A 15,460-nucleotide genomic window follows, 5' to 3' on the forward strand; every position below is an offset into this window, starting at 1 on the left:
AGGAACTCGGTCGGTTCCAAGGTTCGCATTGCGGCTGGAAGATGCAAGATCCAGGGGTCTCAGGGTCTTTGGTGGCGTTAAATCCCGACCACTCACTCCGCTTTGAACACGAGCGATGGGTTTCTCGTATCCTGCGAAGTTCCTGACCTGTCGCCAGTTCTTACCCATCGCCCATTTTTACCCCCAATGTTTTCTAGACAAGCACTGCCCATGAGAAGTGGCTTGCTTGGCTGTGCATGACCTCGTTCTCGGCAGAGATGTCCTGAGTATGTCAATATTTTCGTTTCTCTAACCGCCACAGTATGAGATGTCGACTCGGCCTTTTTGGCCCTCAACGCCCTTCTCTCGTTATCAGCCTATCTATCACGATGGAGGGTTTCAAATAGCGACCACGCCAGCAGTGTCTGTGTTTTTCTACGTCCAGAATTAATCATACAGTTTCAGCCGATCCCATATCAACACCAACATGATATTAACGGACATATCGTCCGGCAACACTCGCCTAGTGCTTAGAGCCTATTTTTTAATAGTCATCAGTCTGGTCGCCTGGTTGGCTAGCGGTGTCTTGCAGTCTAGATCCCAGCTTAAAATCATACAACATAGCAGCATCCGTGCCCACACGGTCATGGGCTGGCAGCAAGGCTTCGACCTTTTGAAAATGGTATACCAGCTTCGCCAGCTTCCCGGCGGAGCCCTTGGGTACAGTGCGATGGTGATCTTGTTCGCACTGTCCAAGATCACTGACTTGCTGACCGCAAACCTCGTCACCCAAGTTCCAATCAAGTCTCGGTGTCCGTTCGGGGAAGGGTTGGTTCTTAACACCACCGGACCTTATCTGTTAACTGCGCCTCCGTCGAACGGGATGCCGTACATCGTTGCTCATAATTCACAATACTTCAGCCTCAACAACACCTGTGCCGTTGGTATATACGCCAAGGTCAATCAGGATGTCACTTTCTGTCCCGACACACAGGATATTATGGGCACTTGGGTCTGCTCGACAGACGCGACTCGCACATATAGCGCCGCCTATAACATGGCAGAATTATCCGCAGACCTGATTGAGCAGGATTTACTCTATCCTGACCCAACCGGCGAGTACTCTGCCTTTGGCGAATATTACAATCACTTCGTTACGTGGAGCAGCTCCGCAAGTCTCGACACAGAAAGCTCTTCTACGGGTACTTGGGACGTGCGCGCGGCAATCCAGACCAACGCCTCACCTTACGATGATAACGTCACCATGCTCCCACTGTCCTGCAGCATGAATGCCGTTCGCGCGGAGACAATTACCGGAGCGATGAACACTACAATTGCACTTGAGAACTGGAAGACCCTCTTCCAGGGCCTGATGTACTACGGTACCGGCACGCCGTCCGTTTCTGACCCAGCGCTTGAGCTGGCCATTCTCCTTAACACAATGACAATGGTATATGGGGGAAATAATATGCTTCTGTCCCTTCCAGCGCAGGATGGGGACCAGACACAGGGGTGTATTGTCTTTGCGACTAATGTGCCCACGGTCATTGAGGCGCTAGTATTAATCGTGGCGGGATTGTTTATCGGGCTAGTGGTGCTGTCAATTGTGTATGCTTGCAAATTAGGATTCACGCGTCGTGGAGGGCGGGAGGCGCTTAAAACACTACCTGATGGGGTTATTGGGTGGGCTGTAAAAGCAGCGCAGGAGCATCGTGACAATGGTGATCCGGATCCAGGACAGCATGCCAGAGTTCGACGACGAGAGGTTAAGAACTGGCTTATTGGTTATGAGGGTGGGGAATCAAGACTCCGGTTGTTTCAGCCTTGTTGATAGCAAGCTATACAGGCTTTGTGGTATGACTTTAGCAATTGAAATCAATCCAGGAGTGATTAGTACCTCATCAGTCATTCGACCTATATTTCAAGTTCACAATAGACGGTTTTATTTTGCTACAAGTCCATCCGTTGGAAAATGCTGTGGTCATACGGAAACAGGAAGCTAAGTAGTAGAAGGCCATTAATTGAAGATTGGAAAAGAGTGAGAAGGAATTTTGTCTTATACAATACAGCTATGCATCTCTAGAACACAAAACAACTGCCAAGCCCGTAGGCAACAAGTGACAACAAAATCTGAACGAAAGAGGCTAGACAAATCAAGAGAGAATAAAACGCCACGGGTCACCCGTATATCACAAAAGGGTGGGATATCCCAAGATAACACCAAAATCATCATTCAGCAGCTCGGCTGTCACGACGAGGAGTCTTCTGGGAGACGGAGCTGCGCGGGCTGATCGGGGCATCCAATGGGTTGGGCGGAGCAACGCCTAGTCGGACCTCACCGATACGGCGCAGAAGGGCCTGTAATGCGACGCGGATTTCCGGGTTAAGGTCACGACTCAAAAGCTCAACACCCAGGGGGTAGAAGATCTCGATGTTCTTATCGAATCCTTCTTGGGGGAAGTTATTATATCCCTCGATGACATCCACAACTACGGGTCGCCAGGCCACGATATTGCGGTGCTGGGTCTCCTCATCAAGGCGAACGAAGCTACGGATGATATCTGCACAGAGAGGGATGAGTGCTGCCTCGGTCTCGGCGCGGCTGCTCTTCCTCTCGTCGCGCTCATCATGATACATACGGAAGAGAATGTGGACGTAGGTTGCCGCACTACCGCTCTCCTGCTTCAGAAGGTTCGGAGGCTGCTTCATGAAGCCTTGGCGCCAGAGCTGCATGCGCAGTTCCTTGTCCTCATTGAACTTCTTGGCAAACTGGTAACTCTTTTTGAGCAAGCCCATCAGTCGCAACAACTCAGGACTAGGAATTTCGGCGTAGACAGTGTCGTTGGAAAAGAGCTCGTGAACAGTTTCAATCATCAGAAGCTGGAGAACACAATTCGTGATGATACGGTTGAAGAACCGACGTCGTGCCACTGTGACAGCAGCTGGTTGTTGCTGTGAATCCGCCTGGGGCCGGTAGTCCTCAAGCTCAGCGCGAGCCTCGCTTTGAGCGGGTGCATCGCCCGAGTCTTGGAGCGATGCCGTACTCTGAGATCCATTGGCTTGCAGAGCGTCAGGTAGGTCCCCTATGGATGGCAAGGCTGCGGCGGCCTCGGCAGCCTGAACATCACCATTCGTGGCAGTTTCCGTCATTTTGGTCATGGAGGCCGCTGCTGTGAAGAGTTCATATGCGGTGGTCTTATTGAAAAGCTCAACAAAGGCCCCAACAATCTGAGTCCAGTGCTCCTGCTGGAACTTGGAGACATTTTGCAAAATCAGCTGCTGCAAGCAATTGCTGCCAATGCGTGCGATCGTGTCATTCTCCTGGCAGATACACAGGGTCAGGAGCTCCAAGAATCGGCCCAGCATGTATTCTAGTGCATCAAAATAGTGGGTGAAGAGAGTGATCATGTTCCGCAAAGCCTGAATCATGGTAGTGGACAACCAAACAGAGAGATCCTCGTGGTTGGGAACCTTGGACATTTCGGACTTGGACTGCAGAACCACAAAGATGGGGCAGAGAAGTTGGCGCCAAAGAACGTCCCAGAAAGCACGCGGGAAGTCACCACCATGTCGAATCAATGTCTCAAAGAGGTATGTAAGTGCGCTGAGAATGTTATTAGCTAGTGTATCCAAGGACAAAGCAGATGTGTGAAACATACCGTGATCGGACTTCGAGGTCATCGCCAGTCATAAGCACGTCCTGGAACGCGATCAAGATCGGATACCAGAACTGCTCTTCTTGGGACTGGCGAGTAAGTTGCTTGGCAAGGTTGGTTCCCTCCTCCTGGAAGTTAGGCGCAGGTCCGCCACGGTGGGAAAGTGGACATTCGGGAGTGCGCAGCATCTTGGTGACTGTAGACTTGAGAGTCTCAATAGCCTGCAGTGACTTTTTCTGGAACTTGGAGTTCTTGGAAAACTCAGTGAGACAGACAATGAGGTCTGCAAAGGCACCCTGGGTTATCACAATTCCGAAACGGGTGTTGTAAATTTGGGTAACATGGTCAAAAGCCATGTTCACAATCCCCTCTGTCCATCTTGTTAGTACTTGTATATGCTTTTTGGGAAACGTAACTTACCATAGGGCTCTCGCGCTGCAACTGTAAAAACGCCAAACATGGTTTTCCATCCAGACCGGATGTTATCACCACGAGCTTGGATCATCTGGATCAAACAACGGAGGATCATATCTTTGACGGAAGCGGTAGTGCTGTTCGCCATAACATGCTCAAAAGGCTTGAGGAAGTCCTTCTGGAACTTGAAACCAGGAAGTTCGCCAATTTCCATGAAACGCATTGATAGCTGTCGGAGCGAGTCTAGGGCAAAGAAAACAACAGTAGTGTTGGTGTGGCAGCCAACCTGGTTGAAGTGTTGACCCAAAACCTCCCAAATCTTAGACCACTCAATCCTGACCCGGGTCATGTTGTAGTAACTGATCTCGACCAGCTTCTGGAGACTGTATGTCCTCGGGGAGTCACTCTGCCCTGAGGACTGGATTTCTTGCCAGCTCACCTCGCTCAGTGCACGGACAAAATCAATGATAGCCTCATGTGAGAGGTTTGCAGTGTTGGTAAAAATCCGGTCCACGCTGCGAACCATGTCTGCCGACCGGCTCTCTATGGCAATATCCATACGGAAAGCCAAGGGGCCATGGACAGAGCGTGCGCGAGTTTTGCTGCGAGTGCTTTGCATGGATTTGCGCGGGGTATCCGCTGCAGTCGGTGCCCGAGAGACATCTGGCAGTGAGCCCTCGTCTACACCATCGCTCAGCAATTGCAGACGATCAAGTTGACTGACGCAAGTCAAGATATCGCGCCAGGAGGTACGCAGATGATTTCCTTCCGTAGTTGCGATATCAAGAATTGCTTTCAGGGCCTCGAAGTTCTTAGGCATCATTTCCTTGACATTCGCGAGGTTGGTGAACTTGGCTAGGGCAGTGACGAAGGCTACCCGAGGAGTCTCCAAATCAAAGGCACAGCTGATACGAATCGACAGCTTGAGTCCTTCCATGCATAACCGAATGGACTCAATGTTTGAGGTATCCTGCATTGGCGCCGACAGTCCAGACAAAAAGGACATCCAGGTGACATTGAACATCGAGCCGACATGCCGAACTGATGTAGCAATGGTGAAGCGCGAAAGGGCATCACGGACAGCTGTTTTACGTTGAGCCCGGATTAGGGAACGATACAGTTGCTCAGTCTTGTTAGCCATCTCTTCGGATGCTTGGGCGTACTTTTCTCCCTGGATATCACGACCAACGGTTGCAAACACTTGCCCAGCTCGAGCTAGGCCAGTTGGAGCAGAGGGTTGAATCCCGACATTTGCAGCGTGCTCCCGTTCAGTATCCAGAACGATTTCATTGGTAGCAATTTCGTCATAAATGGATATCAGGTACTCAGATGGCAAGTCTTGATTATCGTTTATTCCGCGATTGTTCTTGATGAAATCCTCCTTGGTCATCCGCGGGCCCTTGATCTTGGTACTGTGTTGATCGGTGTTGAGCATGATGACAGAGTAGGCAAGCACATAAGCAGTGTCGGCGTTGGCGAATGCGTTGGGGTTTTGAGTTGTATACCGTTCCGCAAACTTAAGCATGAATCGATCAATCTTTTGGGCCTCGCCGGGTAGACGGAAATGCTGCAAGAACGACCGCAGAGCATCCACGAAACGACGCTTGGCGAACTCCATTTGGTCCACAAAGTGATGCATGATCTCAATGTTTTCGGCATCACCCTCACCCAGGTATTCACCCAGCATGGCCTTGTCCAGACGGTCATTGCGAAGGAAGAAGCTTGCAATGTCTTCAGGAGAATCTGAAGGGATGAATCCTTCTTGAAGGAAAAGCTTGATACCACGCTTGGGCTTGAAATTGAATTGCTGGATAGCATTCATCAGGGCGATCTTGCGCTGCTTGACCTTTTCAATCTGGTTGGGATCATCATCAGGCACGGGCGTGGACCGGCCAGTGGCAAGTCCATCAACAGCATCAGGACGTGGAGAAATAAGAACACTGGTATCCAAAGACTCCCGGGGGTGGTCCATTGACTTGGAGTCGATGGGATCTTGAGTGGGCTGGTTATCAGGGCGTTGTGCTCCCCAGTTGTCAAGAGACCGGAGGATCTCTACGAGAGATTCGAGAGCCTGCTGCTTCAGAACATACTCCGATGGCAAATTCGGAACGGCTGGCTGCGGTGGAGGGGCGATATTAGCGGTAGTGAGAGATGGAGGGAGTGTTCCGCGCTGATGCCATTCAGCTCCAATACTAGACATCTTGGTGTGGCTCTCCTGGAATTGCTGCTGCTGCGCAATACTGGTGACAACCGGCACGCTAGCATGTCGTGATAACTGTTCAATGAGGTTTTGGAAGATATTCTCCAAGGCAGTGCGGTCACAGTCATAGTTAAGGTAAATTTCAACCAAAGCCCGGGGATTACCACCTAATCGCTCCAGGATTTCCATGAAATATTGTTTTTGAAATGAAGGAGCAGCCCGCTTCTCAAGAATAGCCAGGTAGATTTCCTTCATGAAAACTTCAATCTCCTTCTTCATCATAACTCTCAAATGCGTGAGCATCAACCAAAAGATCTCACTGCAGACCTTGAACACATGAGGAACCGAGCTGGAACCGTTTCGGCTCAAGCTCAAGCAAAGGTGCGGTCGTACAGCCTGGAGGAGTGTCATGGCCTCTGGGCTTGTCGAGCTGTTCCTAATAGCAGCCAGAGGAGAGGTAAATGTGTTGGTATGATTATTGATCAGGTAGTGGATGAGATGCAGCGAAAGGAGTTTCGACCGCATGTTTTGGGACTTAAGATCTTGCTGTTGCTCATGGCCAAGAACCTTGTGGCTCAGCTTGCAAAGGGCCCGGAATACTAGAAACGAATCCTTAACATAGACCTCATCCACATCGTCCTCAGCGGAGCCATCATCCTCGCGATCTTCAGGTATGCCGGAAATAGAGCGAGTTGAGGAGCGCGCGGCTTTCGCACGGGTAACTGTAGTTGGCGCATTGTCATTTACGCCGGTCACTTCCTTGGGCGATTCGAAGCTCTGGAGGGTGAGCTTCTCAGCAGTTGGCTCCTTGGTGACTGGTTGATCCGGCTGATCTGCCTGGTCTGCAACTGAGACCGAAGCAGCCTCCGAAATTTGCCCTTGATCGCTTGATGTCGCATCCAACCCATTTGCAACACGGTCGACTTCACGAGTTCGAAGTTCTTTCAAATCCAACCGAACTCGTACTCGGTCAAAGACTGTGCTCACCATCTGTGTCAGGGAACCCTGCGCAATTTGCTGGTTTTGACTAGATTTGGAATAAATGAAGATGTTGTAAATCTGGCGAACGGCTTTCAGGAGACCAGCTCCATGTACCACAATCTTGTCATTCAAGACCGCTGCCAGCAACGACTTAATGATCTGCTGCTGGATCTCATTGGGGGTGGCTTCGTTCTCGAAACAATCACAAATTGCATCAATGGCTCGCTCGATCAGAGGTGATTGTTCAGGGTTGGCGTCGTTTTGTGATTCGGCGGAAGGAAATGCGAAGTAGGAGTACGAGATAAGCTTTCCAATGCAATCCAGCGCTGTCACCTGGAGGGGCACGCTGAGAGTCTTGCTTGCCAGGTGCAGTGGGCGAAAGATGACTTCCGGGTCAATACGATCTGACTTGATGTTGCTCAAAGCGATCTGAACAGAATCATCCAACTCCTTGTTCCTCCGAGCTTCACGCGAGGCAGCAATGCTATCTAGAGCTGTCACAATGAAGACGGCTGAACTGACCGCACCTCCCCGTGCCGTCGCGAAAGTGGCGGTGGTGGACCGGGAGTCAGATCGCATTCTTGAGTCTCGTTCATTGTCCTCGCTGGGTTTGTGTTCCTGGATTTCCGGTGGTCCGTCTTCGAGCTTAGGTGTTTCGGGTTCTGTTGTGTTGTCCGAAGTATCCTTTGGCGGAACCTCGGGCTTTTGCTCCTGTTCTTCCTCATTTTGGGGTTCTTCTTCTTCCTTGTCCACCTCCTCATGTACTTTTCCCGTCACTTCTTGCCATTCTGTTGCCTCGGATAGGTTCGGCTTGTCTGGGTTGAATGCCGTGGGAGATTCGGTAGTAGTATCCACGGGAGGCTTCCCGGAGTCGGTTACAGGTTGATGAATTGGCTCAGAGCCAGGGTCGACGTCCGCCATTGTCATGGAGACTCCAGGCGGAGGCGATCTGTAATTAGATCAAGGACATCGAACGGGGATAATTCGCTGTGAGAGCTGGGAAGCGGGATGCTATGGAGCAAGCATATGGGGGCGCTGCGTGTTCTCTTCTCTCCGAATCGAGTTTAGACCGAGAACACTCAGCCACGCTAAATAACACTTACATAATGGGACTGAACGCTGCTTATGTGATCCGGGTCGCGTTCCTGCACGTGACCCTACCGACCGTGCCTGCCCGTTCTGGGAATATGTACTCCGTATCAAGCAGTGATAAGCCGATGAACAATATACACTTTAAACCCCCTTGAAAAAAGATTAAATGGAATAGGGAGTAGACGGAATAAAAGCTTGCCCAAAAGAAGTACCATAATCTGCATGTCTGCCCTGAACATAGACCATCAGGAACAGATAAATGGCAAGTTTACAAATTCCTGATTAAGTCACATGACATCACATGACTCTCAATGTTCCGGCGCTCGAGTGGTTCACCGAAGGCTGTTAGGAGCTCAACGAAAAGTTTCCCGCTTAGAGGCCATCTTTCTTCTCCCCAACTCCTCATCTCCGGCCCTCCACGTCCTCACCTCCGCGTTGGACATTCTTTGTTATTCCTCATCTCAGCGTCGAGGGCCTTTTTGATTTCACAATCGCCGGCAATTCCCGCTAAAATGGTTGCTGCCGCCGCCAGAATGCGCACTCCCAGCGCCATGTTCATGATCCGGGGCGCCACCCCCATGCGCCGTCCCCAGGCCGCCTACAAGTTCCAGGAAGTCCTGCAGTATGTGCCATGGGATGGATTTGGGCTTTTCATGAAATGATACTGATGGTTTTTCGCGCGCAGAACTCAATTGCCTTCCATCTCCGCTCTCTCCCGCTATTATGCATCCAAGTGTATGGCCGCATGAAATCCTCGACGAATCCTTCGTATCCATATCTTCTAACCTATGATGATTATATAGCCTTCCCTCCTCACACCATTATCAGCATGCCGGCGCTGTCCCCGACAATGACCGCTGGAAATGTTGGCGCGTGGCAGAAGAAGGCCGGTGACAGCCTCCAGCCCGGTGATGTCCTGGTCGAGATTGAGACCGATAAGGCCCAGATGGACTTCGAGTTTCAGGATGAGGGCGTCCTCGCCAAGGTCCTGAAGGAGTCTGGCGAGAAGGAGGTCCCTGTCGGCTCGGTAAGAAATTTCCCGAGCTTCCCCTCGGAATTCCGAATCTAACCTGCTTTCCCCTATCAACAGCCCATTGCCGTTCTTGTTGAGGAGGGTGCCGATGTCTCTGCCTTCGAGTCCTTCTCCCTGGAGGATGCTGGTGACAAGGCTGCTCCAGCCCCCGAGAAGAAGGAGGAGCCCAAGAGCGCTGAGCCGTCGGCTCCGGCCCCCTCGGCGGAGCCCGCCGCTATTGAGCCCGAGTACTCCGATGAGAAGCTCCAGCCTTCCCTGGATCGTGAGCCTTCCATCTCCGCCGCCGCCAAGGCTCTCGCCCTTGAGAAGGGCGTCCCGATCAAGGCCCTCAAGGGTACTGGCCGGGGTGGTGTGGTCACCAAGGAGGATGTCGAGAAGTACAAGCCCAGCGCCTCCGCCGCCGCTGGCCCCGCCTACGAGGACATCCCCGTCAGCTCCATGCGCAAGACCATTGCCAACCGCTTGAAGCAGTCTATGCAGGAGAACCCCCACTACTTCGTGTCCACCACCCTGTCGGTCACCAAGCTCCTCAAGCTCCGCCAGGCCTTGAACGCCTCCGCCGATGGCAAGTACAAGTTGTCCGTCAACGACTTCCTGATCAAGGCCTGTGCTTCCGCTCTCCTGAAGGTTCCCCAGGTCAACTCTAGCTGGATTGAGGTCGACGGCCAGGTCGTCATCCGCGAGCACAAGTCCGCCGATATCAGTGTCGCCGTCGCCACCCCCTCCGGCCTGATCACCCCTATCGTCAAGGGTGCTCACGCTCTGGGTCTGTCTAGCATCTCTAACCAGGTCCGCGACCTCGGCAAGCGTGCTCGCGAGAACAAGCTCAAGCCCGAGGAGTACCAGGGCGGTACCTTCACCATCAGCAACATGGGTATGAACCCCGCCGTTGAGCGCTTCACCGCCATCATCAACCCTCCTCAGGCCTGTATTCTGGCCGTCGGCACCGTCCGCAAGGTCGCTGTTCCCGTCGAAACCGAGGAGGGCACCGTTACTGAGTGGGATGACCAGATCATCGTGACCGGTAGCTTCGACCACAAGGTCGTGGATGGCGCCGTTGGTGGCGAGTGGATCAAGGAGTTGAAGAAGGTCGTTGAGAACCCTCTTGAGCTTATGCTGTAAAAGCTGCCACGACTCCAGTACCCACATTACTGTAATCTGTATTAAAATCTCCTTTGCCCCCTTAGACCCGCATCGGTCCTTTTGTGTTTGATTTTAGCAACTACAATCCATTTTCTACATCTTTTGAAGGCATATCCAGTACTATAAGCCCACATTTCGTTTGCAACATTCAAAATATGTCTAAACCGGTGTGTAGATGGATACATAGGTATGTGACTGGTACTCCAGGGGTGATCCACCTGGGCAACTATATCCATGGATGTCCATGGAAGTACCGCTGAGCAAATGCAGGCCCTGATGTGCCTAGCGGGTATACTGACCGGAACACCTTTGAAGACGGCTTAGGTATATACCATCACGCTTAACCTTCACTTTCCAATGATGTTAACTCTAGGGCTGCTGCCTCCGGGGCCACTGGGGCATATTCCAATTTACTTCTCACCATGGCAATATTTGAGATAGGCATCGTTAGCTTCCAAGGTTTTGATATTTCCATGCATATCCATAGAAACCTTGGAATGGGTTTTTAAGGGCCCATGTTGACAATTTGCATGATAATCTTGGGATTTGTTTGAGATGTTGACCCACCTAAGCACCTGGCCAGGGGTGCCGGCATAGTCCATCCGAGGTGGCCTGCTTCTATGGGCAACCCTGCAGCGTGAATCCAGTATCTGAATTATTTTCATACATACCTGAAATATACATGTTGTACATAATCCAAGGTTTGATTCGCTCATAAAAAAAAAATTCATAGTTGTAGATTCCGAACAAGTCAACCAGGATAGATTTGGAATGGAAGTCCTTCCGGCATTGGTGATGAAGGGCGGGCATAGCTCGGCATGCAATTGTATATATTTGTCGCCGGGCACGACGGCAGCCGGCAGATGTCAAGCATCTGTTCCGAGAAAATCAAATGGCTCGGAATTCGGCATTGTAGATATCTTCAAATTACACAAATGCCACTACAGAGCCTCTTCATGGCTGAATCACCAACCCTGGGGCCTTGGTGCCGGGGTATGCAGCCGGCGGGGATAGACCGGGAAGGGAAAATAGGTTTTCCAACCAAAGTACATAGATTTGCTGCAGAATGACCCGCTAAAAGGAAGTAGCCTAGGCAAAGACTTTTCGGGCCACTCCCGATGTGGATCCCCCTACACGCCCCGCAGAACCCATATACTCCAGACCATGACACCTCATCTGCAGCCTACTTAATAGAGATCCCCTGCATGTAGAAATCGTGCATACACGAACACTCAGATCAAAATCTCCACTGAGCCCAGATGGAAAAATTCGACGTTCTCATATGCGGCAGTGGTTCCGCTGGCCTCTGCGCCGCCACCTGGCTCGCCCGTTACGGCATTCGATGCAAGATCCTCGAGCGGCGCGATGGCCCCATGAAGATGGGACAGGCAGATGGTGTCCAGTGTCGGACTGTTGAAATTTTCGAGAGTTTTGGTGTTGGCGAGGAGTTGTTGCGTGAGGCTTACCATGTTCTTGAAGTCAACTTTTGGGCAGATGATGGATCGGGTATTAAGCGCACTGGTCGGACGGCTGATACGCAGCCTGGGTTGTCGCATCAGCCGCATGTTATTTTGAACCAGGCACGCATAAATGGATTGCTTATTGAGGTGATGCAGAGGTACAATGATCAGCACATTGATTATGGGTATAATGTTACCGACGTCAAGGTGGATAGCACATCTGCTGAAGATCCTGATGCTTATCCTGTCATGGTGACTGCGGAAAGGGACGGGAAGACAGAGCAGTTTGCGGCAAAATATGCCTTGGTAAGGAACGAGTTCCTTGTGGTCATAATCCTTTCTAACGGCACATAGGCGTGCGATGGTGCACACAGCGTTGTTCGTAAGGCTCTTGGGTACAAGATGATTGGAGATAGTAGCGATGCAGTTTGGGGAGTGATGGATATGGTCCCTCGCACAAATTTCCCTGATTTCCGCAAGAAGTCGGCCATTCGCTCCAAAGACGGGAATATATTAATTATCCCCCGAGAAGGCGAGAACAACAACCTGACAAGATTCTACACCGAACTGCCCGCAGGGACAAATCCAAAGGATGTGACTTTGGAGAAGCTGCAGCATCAGGCACAGAAGATCTTGAGCCCATACCAGATTGAATTTGCTGAGACGGTATGGTGGTCTGCATACTCGATTGGTCAGCGCCATGCCGATTTCTTCCATAAGGACTATCGAGTCTTCTTGGCTGGTGATGCTTGCCACACCCATTCTCCTAAAGCTGGTCAGGGTATGAATGTTAGTCTGCAAGATGGTTACAATATTGGATGGAAGCTTGGTGAAGTCTTGACGGGACTGGCCAGCCCTTCGCTGCTCGAGACATACGTTCTGGAGCGGGAAAAGACCGCCATCGATTTGATCAACTTTGATCGCTACTTTGCGAAGCTGTTCTCCTCCGGAGCCAATACATCTGCAGAATTCCAGGAAGGCTTCATCCAAGCGGGAAAATACACAGCTGGTCTCACAGCCAAATATGATGTATCTCCCATTACCAGTGCCTTAGAGTCTACAGAGCTGGCATCGAATGTAGTGGTTGGCATGCGCCTGCCCAGTGCGCAGGTTGTGCGACTATGTGACTCAAAACCTCTCCAGCTCATGACAACGCTCAAATCAGATGGTCGGTGGCGTGTCATGGCCTTTGTCGGTGATCTCACAGATTCCGAGAACCGGACCAAGTTGAACACGGTGAGTCTGCCCGGGTACCTGGAGATGATGATACTAATGTCTTCTAGCTCGGAGAATACCTGTTCTCACACGACGGACCAGTCCACATGTTCACACCAAAGTCACAGGACGTTGATAGTCTAATTGAGACCATTGTGGTTGGTCATGGAAAGCGACATGATATCGAGCTGGAGCACATTCCTGAATGCTTCTACCCAGTGACTGGCAAGAATCAGACAAAAGGTAAGTCCCCGGAATCTCGTTGAATTAAACTAGTGATCGTTTACTTACCACCCTTTAAGATCTGCACAAGATGTATTACGATGATGAGAGTTACAATAATGGCCATGGACGTGCATATGAATCCCTCGGCATCAACCCCAAAGAAGGGGCCCTGATCATCGTCCGCCCTGATCAATGTAGGTTTCTTCAGACCCGGGTCTCTTTTTGCGACTACTAATCCTCTCGTGCAGATGTTTCCGCCGTAATCGGTCTCGATCGATACCGAGAAATTGGTAAATACTTTAGGGGATTTCTCAAGCCGCAAACGTAGGTAGGTTGCCCCAGTGCGAAGAATTGTGACAACAGCTAATAATGTACCATGAAGGGAAGCTGCAAGCTTTCCTACAGTTAGCTCCCATGGGAGTAGACTGTAAATAAAAATTTATAGACTGTGTAGTAGATAGCAATTCAAAAGAAGGTTCCAGTCGAGTTTCGGGTTTGGTAGACCGGAGCGGGAGGCACGTCAGTGGCTGCGAGTCATGCTGTTCGCATCTTTTGCGCTCCGTCAAGCTATACCGACAAATCACTAGAAACTTATTGATTCCTTAGGTTATGCAAGATTAAAATACCTTAATTTATTCCAGCAGCTGAAGGAAATCGTAGGGGGATAATATAACATCATAGTCAGGTAGGGTTATGGCTCCACCAAATCAATGACGTGATGTCACACGGCAATGCTTCCAAGGTTTCCTTGGTATAAAGTGACTTCCCCCCTCGCCTGATCTCAACCATTATCTTCGGTCACGATCGCCAGAAATTTGCAACTCCCACCTTTTACCACCCATATACCAATACCTCTCTATTCACCAAATTAGCTATGTCTTACGCCGACGCTGCTGCCAAGGGTCCTAAGCAGACTCCCGAGGATGTAAGTACTACGGCATGTGACATCAGTGCAGAGAAACTCAAGCTAACCAAACTCACAGGCGTAAGTCGCAAACACCGCAACTTCACCGTGAAGATCGCGCGGCATGCTAACCTATAACCAGCCGCGCTCCCAACGTGGGTGGTGTCTACCACGACGAGTCTGAGAGCACTGCCTCCCTCATTGACGTTGACTCTCCGCACGTCAACACCGTCGACCCCGATTTTATCAACCAGGAAGTCAAGACAACTACACAGGCTGAGCGGATAGAGCGCGAGGCCGCCGAGGCTGAGGAGCGCAAGGTTCGTGAGGCCAGTGAGAAGAAGGCCAAGGCTCGCAAGGCGAAGAACAGCAGTCTTTACGCCAACTCCAGTAACCCCGTGTACATCACCAACGCCGTTCTCGGTGCTCTGGTCGGAGCTGGTCTGGGCTTCGGTGCCTACCACAAGCATGCCCAAGGCAAGCTTTCGTGGGAGTTGGTCGGCCTTGTGTCTGGTGCCGTGGGTGCTGTCGGTGTTGTGGACTACTTTGCCAGCAAGTAAGTATTCTGGAGTCTCTGAATGATCGGAGAACTTAAGTGTGCTCCAATGTATATGTGTAATCGCTATACCTGCACGGTGCTAACTCTTTGTCTAGGTGGTTCCTACAGAACAAGTACCCTACCAAATAGGGGTGCGCATATCAGTGTGTTCTAAACCTCATCCTGGCTTGAGTTTTATTGTTTAATATACCATCCCTGCTTTTCTTGCATTCTGTACCCTTTGGCGAGAGGACGGAGTCGGATTATTGGTCTTGTACTAGTAGCCTTAACGATACCAATTTGACGCGAATGCGGTGTGAATCAATCCGTCATTTTTTTTCAAAAATCGACTCAGCGACCACTTTCTGGCGTAGCAAACGAGAGTAAATCGAACAGATATGCAATGTAGTGAAGGAAGGTTTTACATCAATGTTAAAGCTATGCCCGAAGGCGGTCAGCGGCCAAAACACACATGTGGCCTCGAAGTGTGGGCTCAGTTCAACCTTGGGTCACTGTATTCTCTCAACCTGGAGGTACCTAGGTGGATCAAACTCCCGGTGCCTTTTTTCATTAACACGTTGATTTCTTTTCTTCTTCGTATGCTCTGAGAATCCGCGCCA

The 15,460-nt window shown here is 50.8% G+C and overlaps 4 protein-coding genes across 4 annotated transcripts; 3 read left to right on the forward strand and 1 right to left on the reverse strand.

Annotated features, from left to right (window-relative positions):
* Positions 1-625: 625 nt before the first annotated feature.
* On the forward strand, positions 626-1,810 carry N7503_007965 (uncharacterized protein; the record flags this gene model as incomplete). Its single annotated transcript, XM_057067512.1, has 1 exon — positions 626-1,810. The coding sequence occupies one exon, from the start codon at positions 626-628 to the stop codon at positions 1,808-1,810; it is 1,185 nt and encodes a 394-aa protein (XP_056918367.1).
* Positions 1,811-2,021: 211 nt separating this feature from the next.
* Positions 2,022-8,151, reverse strand: N7503_007966 (Arf family guanine nucleotide exchange factor SEC7; the record flags this gene model as incomplete). The annotated part of the gene is made up of 3 exons (XM_057067513.1): positions 2,022-3,583; positions 3,639-4,005; positions 4,056-8,151. The coding sequence occupies 3 exons, from the start codon at positions 8,149-8,151 to the stop codon at positions 2,209-2,211; spliced, it is 5,838 nt and encodes a 1,945-aa protein (XP_056918368.1). The 3' UTR covers positions 2,022-2,208.
* Positions 8,152-8,592: 441 nt separating this feature from the next.
* N7503_007967 (putative pyruvate dehydrogenase complex, dihydrolipoamide acetyltransferase component) lies at positions 8,593-10,629 on the forward strand. Its single transcript, XM_057067514.1, has 4 exons — positions 8,593-8,944; positions 9,008-9,057; positions 9,126-9,349; positions 9,413-10,629. The coding sequence occupies exons 1-4, from the start codon at positions 8,634-8,636 to the stop codon at positions 10,475-10,477; spliced, it is 1,650 nt and encodes a 549-aa protein (XP_056918369.1). The 5' UTR covers positions 8,593-8,633; the 3' UTR covers positions 10,478-10,629.
* Positions 10,630-11,757: 1,128 nt separating this feature from the next.
* Positions 11,758-14,990, forward strand: N7503_007968 (uncharacterized protein; the record flags this gene model as incomplete). The annotated part of the gene is made up of 7 exons (XM_057067515.1): positions 11,758-12,264; positions 12,313-13,194; positions 13,242-13,416; positions 13,476-13,592; positions 13,647-13,722; positions 14,445-14,858; positions 14,957-14,990. The coding sequence occupies 7 exons, from the start codon at positions 11,758-11,760 to the stop codon at positions 14,988-14,990; spliced, it is 2,205 nt and encodes a 734-aa protein (XP_056918370.1).
* Between the last annotated feature and the right edge of the window lie 470 nt (positions 14,991-15,460).

This window comes from Penicillium pulvis (assembly GCF_028828015.1).
Source record: "Penicillium pulvis strain IBT 33274 chromosome Unknown contig_7_segment1_segment0, whole genome shotgun sequence".
Taxonomy (NCBI): domain Eukaryota; kingdom Fungi; phylum Ascomycota; class Eurotiomycetes; order Eurotiales; family Aspergillaceae; genus Penicillium; species Penicillium pulvis.

What these genes read in the sequence shown, in the direction of transcription:
- N7503_007967 (XM_057067514.1), top strand. Translation starts at nt 8,634, where the DNA reads ATGTTCCGGCGCTCGAGTGGTTCACCGAAGGCTGTTAGGAGCTCAACG. An exon ending in AAGTTCCAGGAAGTCCTGCA is followed by an intron (nt 8,945 to 9,007) that starts GTATGTGCCATG and finishes TTTCGCGCGCAG; the next exon opens with AACTCAATTGCCTTCCATCT. An exon ending in CCGCTATTATGCATCCAAGT is followed by an intron (nt 9,058 to 9,125) that starts GTATGGCCGCAT and finishes ATGATTATATAG; the next exon opens with CCTTCCCTCCTCACACCATT.